General features: G+C 37.8%; 1 protein-coding gene across 1 annotated transcript in view; it reads right to left on the reverse strand.

Moving 5' to 3' along the window:
• The window catches only part of ZDHHC2 (zinc finger DHHC-type palmitoyltransferase 2), a 36,884-nt gene that overhangs the window by 8,427 nt on the left and 12,821 nt on the right, over window positions 1-15,636 (reverse strand). The window contains exons 3-10 of the mRNA XM_071556418.1: window positions 14,559-14,653; window positions 11,403-11,523; window positions 10,399-10,468; window positions 8,794-8,826; window positions 5,392-5,512; window positions 2,521-2,653; window positions 305-431; window positions 51-143 (exon numbers count right to left, since the gene is read on the reverse strand). Of these exons, the coding sequence (XP_071412519.1) occupies window positions 51-143; window positions 305-431; window positions 2,521-2,653; window positions 5,392-5,512; window positions 8,794-8,826; window positions 10,399-10,468; window positions 11,403-11,523; window positions 14,559-14,653 (793 nt within the window). The remainder of the gene's footprint in view (window positions 1-50; window positions 144-304; window positions 432-2,520; window positions 2,654-5,391; window positions 5,513-8,793; window positions 8,827-10,398; window positions 10,469-11,402; window positions 11,524-14,558; window positions 14,654-15,636) is intronic.

A 15,636-nucleotide genomic window follows, 5' to 3' on the forward strand; every position in this document is an offset into this window, starting at 1 on the left:
CAAGAAAAAAAAAATCAGCTATTTAAAATTAGTACAAAAAAGCAGATTACTTTTTGGACGTAGAACCAAGACCACCAGGTGTAGAAGCTTGCTCAGGATCCTGATTAACGAGGCAAGTCGGGAAGGAGCAACCATCCCCTAAACTGAAAAATTCAAAATTAGTATCCTACATACAAAAATCCAACACCCTTGAAGAACATTTTATTCAAGTGAGTATTACTTCATCTTATTTCAAAAAACTAACCATCCCCCAAATCCTCTGTATCCTGATCATTCAACAAATGAAGCACTAAGAACGGCATACCTTGAAAACACAGGCAGCAACCAGTATTTCTTCTCATCACCAAACACCTGCCTTAGGTTTTTGCTAAAGCCCAAGCTAAACCCATTCTTGTCCGTTCTGTGACGAAATATCGGAGCTCGGAATACCTCTTAAAAGAAAAAGATCAGTTAGATCTCTTTGCAAGGTAGAATGTTTAAGTTTCACACCAGTATTTAGGCAATTCCACCAATGATACCATCATCCAAGAGGGAAGGCTGTACTGCCTGAAGGACAGAGAAAGCCGTCAGTGCTACACAGTTGCTGTGCATGTGGAGGAAGTGCAATGGCTGAGGAAGGGTGAGGAACTCACTCATTAAGAAGGCATGATATGTTTATATGAAGATTTCAGCATTTGACTATACCATATAGAGTGTTCAAAAAAGAAAAACCTAAACAAAGGCTTTACTACAGAAGGAGGTAATGGCAAAGAAGAAAAGCTGAACCTACTAAGACTAGCTTTTCACATGCTGGTGTATGAAAATACTGTATGTTTTTACAGCTGCATAAAGAAATTACTTTTCTCATGGACTCAGATTTCTCCCATAGACATACAACCTATATTTCTGGAGAAGAGAGCTAAATACAGCTTGAAGTGCTGCAAAGTGCCTGAAGCACAAAATTAATTCACTTTCCACTAAGTGACTGATAGCCATTTCCCTTAATTGGCTATATATAGTATGCAAACTACATCCTGATGTCCTGACAGTACAGCTCCCACAAACCACATGGGAACCATGCCGAGACTGTCCTTCTGCAGCAATGAACTGCTGGAAATGACCTTCCACGTGCAGTATGCATTAGTTACAATGAACCAGTTTAAAGAAGGGGGGAGGGAAAATGGGGACACCCTTTCAGCTGCCCACCTTAAGCCAGGAAAACAGCTCCCAGGATGATTTAAGCACAGTCACACTTAAAGCTGTAATGGCTTCATTACCAAATATTGCATGTTGAACACTTTCCCCAGGTAAATGAGGAAGAAGAAACAGATTCTTTTTGAGCAGCTTAAGTATGGAGAAAACATATTATATTAGCTCTATTGAATTCTGTTTCTTTTGAAAATTAAATGTTGAATTAAAAGTGTTACATATTGTGGTTACCTCTGAACAAATGTTTTTTGCACTAAAATTGTAAGACCAGTTTATAAATAGAATACTTAATTATTTTCATTCATTTAAGCATTTCAATAAAACTTTTCTCCACCTATAACTAGACCAAACAATTTTTTTATCAATACTAATTTCTAAATGAATTTGTCACAATGCTGACGAAACCCACAAACCCTAGAGAAATCTTGATATAAACAAGCTTTCTTCCATTGATATAGATACCTATTTTCAACAGAAAAGCATTTAGAGATTTAGAAACTTGAATGGCTACATTACAAATTGGCATTATTAAAGTCCAGGACATAGTACAAAACAGGCACTCAAATCTTCTGCACCTTCTTTTATTTATTAAGATTTTATATCAAAAAAACATGCATTCAAGTAGAGGGAAATCCTGGTTTAATACTGATATTCAATGCAATTATATATACTGCCACATAGAACAGGAACAGTCCACCTTCTTTAAAGTTCGTAAAATTAATTCAGAACACAGGGCCCTTTCTCTGCATCTATGATTCTGTAGTAGAGAGGTCTCACTGCTGTGAAACTGCCTTTTGGATCTCCACTGCTCATTTACTACTAAATATAGAAGCACTGCCTGTTCTGTAACAGATCATTCCCTGACAGAACTTTGGTTCTGCAGGGGGCAAGGGGGGGCACGAAGTGCTGGAGCCACTGCCCTTTTTGAGACACTGTATCAGAGGACTCTGACTCGGGGGCTGAGAATGCCAAACAAGAATCCCATGTACGAGCATGCAGTAGTGTGTAATATTTATGAGAAAATCACCTCAATTTTATTTTCATTTTTCTAGTTTATTCAGTTTCTGTTTACAAGCTGTGGGTGTAAAGCAGTGAGAGGAAGAGCATAAGTGTGTTAATGACTTAGCCCTTTGGGGCAAGAGGGAAAGAGAGTTTCCAGGAAGCAGCAGAACTGGGGAGTCAGGACAGGACAGTGCCGGATCTGGGAATTTCTAATCAGGATCCAAGGAACCTGTGTAGAATTGGCCACTTTTTCCTATCACACCCATACGTGCAATATACATTTATTGTTTATTTTTTGCTGTCAAACACAGAAGCATTAAATCTCCTTACCTAAAGTAGATTTATTCTTGCTGACAAGCCAACAGTGATACCCAAAGAGAGAAGACAAACTGACAGAAAACATTGCTGCAGCAAAGAATAAAAACATGATGTGGAACTTGGCTTGAGTATCAGGAAGGCCATTCTAAAAATAAAAAAAATATGCCATTAGAATTGGGGAAATAGCTGTTTAATTTAGTTACTAATAATCCTCTATTCAGCCAAATCAAATTCAACACAGAGACAAATGTACCATACAAAAATATGATTTAATGAATTACACATTTTCAATGTACAGACAGCCACGCAAACTAGGCTGGTGACAGCAGCTAAGTTAAAGAAACAGTTAAACAAATACTGAGAGCAACAATCTGACATTTGGATCTGAACATTGAAGTATCTCTTAGTGAAGAATAATTTGTCATTACAAAAACTGTGTTAATTGGCATTATCAAAATACTTGCATCCTAAATTAGCTTCAAAATAATGAAGAAATAAGTGAAATTTCATAAACTATGATAAAGAAAATTAAGGCTATGGTTATTAGATCTTTTGTACTTTGTGATATTAGGGATACTAAATTACAATGGAATCACAGAATGCCTTGGCTTGGAAGGGAAAGGTGTCAGCAAAACCTCAGCTCTGGACATGACTAGAGCAAACTTCAGGCTGTTCAGGGAATTAGGTCCCCTGAGAAAAGGCTTAGTGCAGGTGCTGGGGTCCATCAGTGCTGGTCACTTCTAAAACATCACCTCCTAAGGGCACAGGAGCAGCAACTCTCAAATGTCAGAAGTCAAGCAGGTGAGGCAGAAGGCTGGCTTAGCTGAACAGGAATATTCTCTTGGAGATAAGGCAAAAAAAGGAAAGTGTATGGCCAGTGGAAGCAAGGCCAAGTTCCATGGGAAGAATTTAGAGATGCTGCTAACTGCTGTAGAGAGAAAATTCATGTGGCAAAGCTAAACTGGAGTTGAAGCTGGCCAGAAATGTGGGGAACAATAAAAAGAGTTTTTTTCAAATACATTGATGGTAATATGCAGTATAGAAATATCATCAGCCTTTCCCAAGGTGAGGATGGTCACCTGACAAACAGGGACAGAGACAAGGCAGAGGTGTTTAATGCTTTCTTTGCCTCCGTCTTCACTATGGATAACAGACCAAGCGGGTCTCAGTTCCCTGGGCTGGAGGACCCTGACTGGGAGAATGATCAACTCCCAGTCAACCCTGAAATTGTGTGGGATCTGCTGCTCCATCTGCATCCCTACAAATCTGTGGGACCTGATGGGATTAATCCCATAATCCTCAAAGAGCTGGCTGATGCCATCGCAAAACCTCTCGATGATTTTTGAGCAGTCTTGGGAATTCCAAGAGGTCCCAGCTGACTGGGAGCTGGCAAACATTGTCACACTTTTCAAGGAGGAATCTACAGGCCTGTCAATCTCACTTCAGTGCCTGGTAAAGTTACGGGGAAGATTATTCCGGGAATTATAAAGACAGACAACATTGTCATTAGTCACAGTCAGCAAGGCTTCATGAGAGGGAAGTCCTGCTTATCAAACCTAATTTCTTTCTATGACGAGGTAGCCTACCTAGCTGATTGAGGAAAACCAGTGGATGTAATCTTTTTGTATTTCAGTAAAGCTTTTGATACTGTCTCTCACAGGATCCTTCTTGTCAAAATGTCCAGAACAGCTGGATAAACACATCATGCAGTGGTTGAGCAATTGGCTCACAGGTTGAGCACGGAGGGTGACCGTGAATGGGGTAACATCAAACTGGTGACCTATCACTAGTAGGGTTCCAGTTAGGCCCTGTGCTGTTCAACATCTTCATAAATGACTTGGACAACAGACTGGAAGGGATACTGAGCAAGTCTGCAGATGACACAAAACTGGGAGGAGCTGTTGACCCTCTCGAAGGCAGGGAGGCCCTGCAGAGAGACCTCAACAAATCAGAGGACAATCACTAACCATATGAGATTCAACAAGGGGAAATGCCGGATTCTGCACCTGGGATGGGGCAATCCTGGATGTATGTACAGACTGGAGAATGAGATGCTGGAAAGCAGTGCTGGGAAAGGGACCTGTGGGTCCTGGTCAGTGACAAGTCGAATCTGAGTCAGCAGTGCCCTGGCAGCCAGGAGGGCCAACTGTGTCCTGGGGGACATCAGGCACAGCATCACCAGCCAGTCGAGGGAGGGGATTGTCCCACTCTGCTCTGCACTGGGGTGGCCTCCCCTTGAATATTGTGTGCAGTTTTGGGTACCACAATATAAGAAAGATATTAAGTGATTACAGAGTGTCCAAAGGAGGGCAACAGAGATGGTGAAGGACCTTGAGGGGAAGTCGTGTGAGGAGCAGCTGAGGGCACTTGATCTGTTGAGCCTGGAGGAGACTGAGGGGAGACCTCATTGCAGTCACAACCTCTTGTTGAAGGGACACATGGTGTGAGTCTTGGGCACCATCCTGTGCAGAGCTAAGGGTTGGACTCGATGATCCTTATGCATCTCTTTCGATTCAGGATATTCTGTGATTCTGTGATCTAGTTCCAACCCCTCTGCCATGGGTAGGGACAACTTCCACTAGAGCAGCTTGCTCAAAGCCCCATCCAACCTGGCCTTGAACACTTCCAGCAATGGGGCATCCACAACTTCGCTGGACAACCTGTTCTAGTGCCTCATCATCCTCATAGTAAAGAATTTCTTTCTAATATGTAATCTAAATCTGCCCTACTTCAGTTTAAAGCCATTACCTCCAGTTATAACACTACATGCACTTGTAAAAAAGTCCATCTCCAGCTTTTTTGTAGCCCTCCTTAGAATCTTAGGCTTCTTATGCGGCAGTAAGATCACACACTTAAAGACAGTATGTAGACTGGGGTACTTACTGTCCAAAACTTGATAAAGTACTGTAAATCTGTTGCAGCAATGAAAAGGCAATACACAAGTGAGTAAGCCAAGAAGAGAAGAAAAAATTTGTAATTGGAGAATCCTACACAGTTGTTCACCCTGATTAAAAAAGAGTACAAGTGAAAATGGAATGTTATGGAAGTTATTTTCATTTACTTTATTCCAATTTAATTTAAACTTATTCACTCTAAAAAACGTTAATATCAGCATGTAAATCAAGTTTTACTTCCTATCTCTGCTGCTTCAAGCTACTGAAATGGATTTAATTTCAATTCTCAAATTAGAGTAGTAATTCTAACCCAAATTAAAATAACATCCCCACCAGAAAAAGCCCAAACAACTTTACCAGGTAATGCCACTTTCAACAGCTTACTGAAATTAAATTTTCTCTTATGGTATGAAATCTGTTCCCAGCACATCTGATGTAAATGTGACTGCAGTTAGAGGTATTTTTTCAGTTTGCAGGTAAATATGTTACAACATTAGGCATGCTGCATGTCAAGTAGGACAGTAACAAGGCCAAGAATTCAAATCTTGACTGAATTTTGTGAGAATAAAAGCAGTCTCATTTAATCCAAATCCTCCTTCATTAATCATACTACATATTAAAACTTCTTAGTAAGACTCAAAAGCATTTATAGAAGATTCATAAAAATATTTATATTTACATCAAATAATGAGAGAAATACTACTCTTGAATAAACAGAAAACATTCCATACCAGTGACAACATGACATGAAATAAAAGACATTAGAAACATGTAAATACAATACAAATGTTAAAATAAATCTCATTTTATCATGTTTACTTACGGGCTTTAAGTTCACCTGTCTCCTATTTGTAAAGGTTTAATACATGGTAACAGGGAACCCATACCCTCTATGACTATGATGGTACATTTATTACCACGCCAGCTTCCCATTAGAGGCAATATATTATGTATTATGCATTTTAGAACACACATGTAATGCTATTATAGCCATCAAATGAAAATTGGAGTGCTGGCCATGGGCAGTCTATTAGTAAACCACTTCATCTTTTATTTGATTGCATTAAGAAGCTAATCAAAGTTATCTTTGCACTAACTTTGACAGAACTCTTCATATGAGTTTAAAAAAAATTATTCCATACACCTTTAACTAACTGATATTTCTGTCAGAAAGATCAGCTAATTAAGAGAAGAACACACCCATAAAAGCACTTGCATGTTGAAAAATAATTCTCAAAAGAAAAAAAAAAGAATGTGTGGCAAGTCTCAACTTTAGCTTCTAGAAGTGCAGGACAAGTTACTGCAATTATTCTCTTTACTGAGATAGTGATGCTAATGGTAGGATACAATAAGGGTAAAATCTTAAAATACCAGATAGATTTACACTGTACACTACTGCTGTCCATTCTCAGGGTGGATAGAGAGTTTGTTCTAAGTTTTGTTTTCACAGAACACATCATGTTGGCTAAACAATAAATATAGCATTATCATTTAAACATGAAGCAATAGCTAAGCATCTCTATTAATTACAGTTAAGGACTCACAACAGATTGTTCTAATTCAAAAACAAGAAGATAGATTTCTAAGCTCATCATGCAGTGAAGTGGGTTTTTTTCATTAAATATGTCAAAGTAAGCAATTCCACTATAAACTGCAAGAAATTCAGATTCAAGTTTTCAAAGATAACCCTATTTTTCTTTCATGGTATTTATTTTAGGACTGTTTTTCCTTTAAGGCACAGTTTAGTATGAGAAAAAGAATATCAAGTGAAATGCTATTCCCCAAAGATGAAGTTTCTTGAATCAAAGATATTTCTTTATCACTGTTCCTTTGCACTATGACATGTGATACACACGTCAGAATAAACTCTAGATTTTCATGCTCCCTTCAATTCTGACAAAGCCTCAAACTGCAGAGCTCTTACTTGAAGAGGACAGTTTATCAGAAGATTGAAGAGAAAGTAAACAGCAGGGTTTTGTAATTGTACTGTTTGAGCATGTAGTATAAAATCTTAAAACCCAAGAATGGTGGTTATATTTGAAGTCTAATGTTTCTGAGGAAGATTAAAACTGATAAATATACTGACAACTGGCTAAATAATGGCACATTATTGCAGTGACACATTCATACAGAAGAACAGTCCAGAATAACAATTTGGATTACAGCTAACATTTTAAACACTACAGTTTGAAGAACAAAAGGAAGATGTATCATTCCTGTCTCAAGAGTTAGTTTAATGAAAATGCCAGGCAAAGAAATAACTTACTGAAGGTGATGCAACTCAGTTAAAAAACGTATCACAGAATTCAGAAGATGGTTACTTCTATTTGGATTACTCAAAAGATAAAGTAGAAATATTTCAAATTACTCCTAAGGTCTTCCTAATGCCCCTTGTTAGAATTAGAGTGTTATATACAAATGATATTTTTGATGTGCCTCAAGCCACTGCATGCCCACCTGCAGCTCCATCCGTACAGAGTGAGCAGCAGCAGTACTAGAAATCACTAACGCAACACGTAAATCTGTTGGAGTTGTTAGTGGGCAGTTAGCATTAATATTTCCATTTATCACAGCACTTCCACTAGCACAGGAGTGACAGCCAAAATAAAGCCTCCCAGAGAGCTGAAGACAGCTGACTTGGGGCTAGGACATGACAACTTCTTATTCCCTCTGCCTTCCAAATGCTTCATCTTGCTTTCCCTAGGTTATTTTTACCTGTCTTCTCTCCAGAAATCCTTTTCCTAGCAGAATATTAAATTAAAGGATACTCTCATTACTGTTTCCCCGCTCTCCTTAAGTATCACATCGGTTCTTTTCCCTTCCTTCCCACACAGGCCTTCTCCCATGAAAAAATCCCAACATGAAAAGCAAAGCAGGACCTAGTGATAAGAGGCTAAAATCCATCCACTATACTGACTTGCATCCTTATTTTTGTTGACAAGATAGCCATGTATTTCCCAAAGAACCTCTGAGCATGGGTAAGTGAGTTTCAATAACATGAACTAGATACAGCCTGCCTTTTCATTTTTAACCTGGGGTGGCATTTCATCATTCATTGCAACAAAGGCACAGTAATACTCAAACTATAAAGAAAATACACAATCCTTAACTTAAAAGAAGTTCTCACTGACCAGAAGTCTACCTCATCCTTACTGTAAAAACACAGGGTTACCCAACTCAAAGGTCTAGGAAAAATTATGTATAAACTTCTTTCCATATGTCACAACTAAGAAAAAAGGGCATACAGTAAATACCTCCAGTGGTTCTGCAAGAACAGTAACCTCACATAAGCATCTAACTCTAGGAATAGTAAAGCATCACCTTCATGACAGGCCCAGTAAAAGTGGAGCCAAATCAGAAAGTAAGAAAAGAAAGCCAAAAATACACTCACCAAGGGCAGTGATGATCCATTTTCAAAATGCATCTTAAAAACACCCCAACAGAATTCCAAGCATTGCAGAAGGCAAAAAATAAAAAAGTCAGAAGCATAGTTACAGGTCAAATTTAAATTATTCACACAGAGATTAAGAATTACCCATATTTACTGTTGGTTACCTAATCTATTTGACAAATATGTGTATTTAAATTCACATAAAACTGTTTACCTACAAGTGAAGTACAGATAACCTAAACTCAAAACACTTGATCTGTCACAAGCTTAGTGATTTAAGAAAATGCAATCTCTACCTTCAGCTTTAGGATTTGGTTCTCATTTTGTACAGGTTTTTCAACTATTGTTTATCCTCTGCCAGCGCCTTAAAAACTGGGCTAATTAAATTATTATATCCTTAGACATACAACTAAAGTATATTTCCAAGAACAAGGTTTGTTTTTATAAAAAGATATACACAAGCACACGAGGTTTTTAAGAACTCACCTTGTATGAAAAATCCCAACCACTTTTCCAATTAATCACTCTCCATTAATAAAATGTGCACAAGAAAATCAGGTCTAATTGAAGCAAGTGAATTTTGAGACGGTAAGGACAAAATAAAGGTATTCTATGAAGTATGTTCTTCACTAATGGCATTCTGCAAATATCACTCACATTTTGTAGGATAACACAAGTCACCCTTTTTCTCCAGTAGAAGCACACATGACTATTCTCCTATCATACATGGCAACCACCATTCCATATTACACAGCCAAGATCCTCTTTCTGCCTCAATTCTGTTACTTTCAGTGCCTCTCCTGCTTTGCTGGACAACATGGAATGTCTTCTCCACCTCACAATTATGTTGGAAGGTGTGATGCTGTCAGGTGAAGAGTATTTGGAACAGCCTTAAAGCTAAGAATAAATTATCCTTTGAGGAAGTGTCTTCTCTCAAAGTTAGAAATCTAAAGCACGGGGGGGAAGGGTGGAGAAATACACAGACATAAATGCAAGCTAACTAGAGAAAGGTCAGAGAGAACAACAACCAAAAGAAGGATTAAATTAAAAAGCAATCAAGACTTCTGGAGACTATGGATGTGAACTTCCTTTTGTGTTCAATGAACAAAAACTTCATTTTATTTCCCAGTTAGAAATGGGAGAATGCTCAGCTGTTTCTTTAAACAGAAGTAACCGGCAAGTTATCCAGGGGAAAATAGTTTACTACCTCAGATAAGGTGTAAGTGACATCATGATTAGATTGAGATGGGTAGTGAAGTGTATTCAGATTCTAACAAAAAAAGCATTTATCAGCTATTTTTGGTGACATTCTTAAGGAAGATTCTTTATTAATATTTATAAATTTTAACCATTAGGTAAAGAATGTGTAAGACCACGTAATCCATGCTGGCATGGATTCCCTAAGGAAGCCATCAAATGAATTAGACTAAATTACAGACTTCCTTAGAAATAAGTAAATGAAAACTAAATCTGGAGGAAAATAAAAAAAGTCTGAGGGAAAAAAGCTTACCTGCCTGAAAAATCTACTCACAAATAATAAAAGCTTTTGTGCTAAGGAAAAAATGGATTAATTCAGAAAACAATTTATTTAAAATATACTCTTACTTGTCGCATACAGAACAGTGATGACAACGATCTGGTTTGACAAGATGGCATCTGTCACAGTATCTGATTGCTAAAGAAAAAAGTTCCAAGATTAGACCTCAATGTACAGTTACACATTCTGATTCCTGAAGTCTGTGCAAAAGTAAATACTAGCAGCTCAGCCCAGCAGAACCCCCAGGAAAGCATTTCAGCATGAGCACAAACAGTTGCAAATACCAAAGCATTCTTTAACTACTTGCAATGCTGAATCTATCAGAGTGAACCCAAAAAGCTCAGTTTTTGCAATCTCTGCTAATCATGCTGATCAGGGTTTTTACTTCCAAACCTCTCAACTCTGCAAAACAACCAGTGAACCAACAAAACCCACAAAACCCTCACTAGACTGGAAAAACTTTGAAGACCATTTAACAATATAGCCATTTTAAACTATTATTCTAACAGCTTTAAATTTACTATATGAGATTATCTCTTGGATTTGCTTAGCTAGCCAGCATTCACAAACTGACAATATCAGTAGGGTTAGATTAACTCTTAGTTTGGAAGAACTTTTGTTCTTGCAACTGAACAATCAACAAGCAAAGCAGTGAGTTTCTTATGGTGAATTATCTAGCTATACACAACATGCAGATAGCAATTCTTTTTTTATTACTACTTTTTTAACCTATGAAAAAAGAAATCTATGCAGTTAATGACTGCTACAGACTCTTCTGCAGCTTGACAGTATCACAAGCTATTTGTTAATATCAATTTGAAAACATCTAGCGAGGCATCATCAATCCACTTTAAAATCCTAAACTGTATGCCACAATTCACTTTCCAACAATCTTTACACTGAATAAATGTAGCTGCATAAAGCTATATTAAAGTTAAGTTCTTGGGTCACTTTGTTATTTTATGCACTATGAAAAGCACTTCTTCCCTTCAATCCAAATCTTTAATTTTTTTTTAATTTAGGTAGTACATCAAGACAACTCTCTTCAGTGGTCTCCTGAACACCTATTTACCTCCAGACATTGTCCGTGTATAGATAGGAAGATCCTTGGCTGCCCGTCTTAAGACTTCTTGCTGGGATTCACCTCTAGGCTCCCTCTCTAGGGATTCCTTGTCTGAATATGATAGATGAAACTGGAATAATTTTTAAAATCAAAGAAATGTTAGCAAAGTCCAAGTTAAATAAGTAACTGTAGATGTGTAAAGAGAAATAAATAGTCATTATATGAAGATGGATTAGCAGCATGTACAAGGCATTACAGCAAATAACCCAGTGTTCCCAAGACAAATAATTCAGTTTATGGCAAAATGAAAAATACTTCTGATTTGATATTGATGCAGTGTTGAATGCTTCCAGAAGTATCAAGCAACATTATTCATGGGGAAGATCAAGGGTTTATCATTCCTCTGAAAGGTCAGTTACATTACTTTTGTAATACCAAGTATTAGCAAGTGAATACGTTAGGGATGTCAGTATTTAACTGACAGAAAATACACTACAAGTAATAGCAGAAAAGGCAGCTTTATTGCTCTTCTGTCTGGCATTTTGCCTGTCATTCTTTGTCACTAGAGAGTTGCTGTTCTCTCCATGTACATATTAGGATGTGTTTTAACTTTAGAGACTGGCTCAGAGAAGGAAGAGATGGGTGTCCTGTATGACAGAAAAACCACATCTTGAACATCTTCCTGAATAAATGACAACTTCTGTCACTGCTCAAAATTACAATAATAAACATGGCTCTAGTAAGTGCTTAAAGGGTAAAAATTACTGAAAGAGATGCACAAGATACATGAAGTAGCACAAACTTCTTATACTCCAAAGTCCTGTGCAACACAGCAACATAGCCTTGTCACTGTAGCTTCTAGAAACAAGCAGATGCCAAAGACTTTGATATATCCCATCGGAGAAAGAGGATAAAAAATCATCTCTGAAAAAAGTCCACAGTTGGGAGTGGCTGTTTCTAACCTGTGCCAGAAACAGAAGCCCACTGCATAGCATTTGGTTAAAACTTGGTTGTAATAATGCCAAGGTCATGGATTGAATCCCTATGTGGGCCATTGACTTAAGAGTTGGACTCGATGATCTCTGTGGGTCCCTTCCAACTCAGAATAGTCTGTGGTTCTGTGATTTTTGTTCACAGGAAGGCTAGTCATAACAATATTGATTTTTTTTCTAAAAGAAAGTGATGCAGGAAGCAAAACTAAGGAAGCAGACAGAAACACACAGGAGCCTCTTCTCTCCATCACAGAGAAGGCACTACTCCACCTTTCCTGACAAAGTTCACAATCTTCCAGCTCAAGCTGGAGATTCACTATTTAGCCTGAGTTTCTCAGGTCACCATTCATCTTTTTTCCTTTGCAAGAACACACTCTTACCAACCTGCGAGTGGATTTATATTGTGAAACATATGATTTCTCACTGCAGAACCTTGGTTCAGAATACTTTTTGGGGTTTTTTTTAAATGCCTGTTTGATGTAAACAGATTTTGTAATGGTCCTCAGAGTTGTCCTAGGTCTACAAACCCTCCTGCCAGGAAACCATCTTCCGTCCCACCTTCATGCAGTGCTTGTGTGTAGTTGGTACACACAGGGACAGAATGGCACACACTACAGCAACGTCCCTCAACATCTACTTTTTATACGTGTAAAAGTTTGCAATAAGCTTAAAAGAAAGCTGTGGGGTTTGCACCATCTACAGTACTCATGAAAACAGAATGCAAAAGCATTATCAGTTTTTCAGTCTTCAAACAAGTATTTGCTAGAAAAGTCAATTCAGTTCACTTGAAAAGATAATCTTTTATTATTTACAGACTTCATCCTAGAAAAATGGAAGCCAAGCAGCAATTTAACACTACAAAATACCCTAATTAAATTTTAAAAATACTGTTCTAGTGGAATAGGAAAAAGACATGGAACAACAAAGATGTCACTTACTTCCAGCAACTTTGTGTAAATTCAAAGAACACAGAAACATCACACATTGCTGTCTATTACTCAACTTCAGTACTTTTCAGACCCCATTTGTAGTTTTCCAGTAGTATTGCATGATGTACTATGATTAGTACGATTTGTCAAAATGTTTTGGAAGTCTTTTACTGGCATCAGCCCAGTGCTTTGAAAACCCTTCTAATTATCACTACAGTCACCATATACATGCAAACATTTTGCTTTGAAATTACCAAATGAAATAGGCTCCTAATTTATTTTACTCCTCCCCACTCCAGGCTGTTGTAAAGAATGCAGTGTGAATTTAATGAAGATGGCAATTAGTTTGAATTATCTACTTGTTTTCACAACTACATATCTTAGTGGCGAATGAAAACTATTCAGAGAAGAACCTCTGCATAAGAGACAGCAGAAATCATAAGGTATGTCTTTTGTGGTGACATGGTACTTAAAGTAGCTCGGGTTATGTGTCCATGCTGCAGTAAGTACTGGCTTTGTGGGTATTTCAAACTACAGAGCAGCCACAGCCTGATTCCTCTTGACCTCGGAGGTTGTGTGACACAGCACCTACTGAGGACTAGGGGATTTCTGTACAGAGGATGAAAGAGGCCAAAAAGGTGTGCTGGTTGTACCAACCTGCATGGGGAACATTTCCATTAAGGCCATTGATGGAAATCCTCCATAGACCTCTTTTCCATGTGGCTGTTCTTTACTAGCCTCCTTCCTCCTTAGCCCACTGTGGCTTCTCAGCATCGGCTTACCTAATGTGCACTCCCACCACAACTCACAAGTTCCTTCATACCAAAGCACGAGGAACATTTAATTCAGAGGGCAACAGATAGATGCTAACAGGAAATATAAGTTAGCAAGGAAATAATTTTTTTTCACATAAAAGTCTGATATTCCCATGCAAAGATTTAAGGCAGTAGCTCAAGTAACTCACATTTTTCAAGTGAGCAGGATTTTTCCTTCTTAATATCATAGTAGCTCATTTAAAAATATCTATTTAAAAAACTTTAAAACTTAGAGAAGATGGGGTTTTTTTGTGTTGGTCACTACATTGATCGCATCTGACCCGCTCCTATTAAGAAGCGGTAACTACCACCTATGTTTTTCTACACAGTGTAAAACTACATGAGATCAGAGACTAAGTTCTGCAAATACTACAAAATCAGGCAGTTGACTATAGGCTATTTCATAAACAAAAGTTAAGTTTATCTTACTTCTTTTGAAGGATTCATTGGTAGCGTAAAGATTGTTTTCCAATATGACCAGACGAACAGCATGAAAAATATGTGGTAAGCAACCAGGCACACAACTAAAATCAAAAAGGAACAGAATTAATACAAACAGACCAGTGATACTGTAGTACTTACAAACAGCTGTTGTATGCATCACAGATAGTTCTCTAACAGATGTACATACAAAGGCTCTGCAAAAGCTTTGCAACAAAAATACAGCACTGCAACTTTACATTAGACAAATACAGACTGTGTGGGGAAAGTCATGATACAGTCTACATAGATTACAAAAGTTTGAGGGGAATGGCTAATAGCCTATTAAAGCCCCATAATTATTTAGCAAGCACTCTCCCTCTACACATTTGTTAAGCCCTAATTTTAACTGATGCATCTCTACCTTCTGGTTTTATAAACCATGCAGGGAGAATGCCAGCCACACAATCACCCCTGCCATACGCACCTAAAGCCCCGATCACCCCCAAAGGAAGTACAGCCATCTAAACAATGTCAAGAGTGAGGGTAGTCTGGGGTGGATACACATGATACATGAGCAGTAACCATAACCAGTTACTTTGTTCTGCTAGATTTTAGGATGGAGGACAGCTGGGTAGTTTTTAAAAACTTGCAGGTCCCATAAATTCAAGTGTTCATTCACTACTTTTTATTTTTCACAGCCAGTGATTATTCTTACATTTTTTAATACATGCCAGTCAACATTTACCATGCTGAATTGTTTTACTAGAATATAGAAGGCAATATTAACTTTTTCAAAGACCTGCTATGGATAGATAGGTATTTCTTTTTAAAAGCTCCCACTGTACTAAGCAATTCACTACAGTAAATAGCAAATACAAAACTCAGATCCCCTGATTACCTTACTCTAATGACAGGGAAGAGTATTTTTCTATAAATTCACAAGATCATCAGAAACATAAAAGGAAACCCGTGTACTTTCACTAAACAAACTGAAATATTGTCCTTGCATGGCAAGCTCATGGAGGTTTTTTATATATTCCGTGCTAAAGAATTTTCTATAACACATGGATGACGGTGTGTATAA

This window comes from Pithys albifrons, chromosome 5, assembly GCF_047495875.1.
Source record: "Pithys albifrons albifrons isolate INPA30051 chromosome 5, PitAlb_v1, whole genome shotgun sequence".
Lineage (NCBI taxonomy): Eukaryota > Metazoa > Chordata > Aves > Passeriformes > Thamnophilidae > Pithys > Pithys albifrons.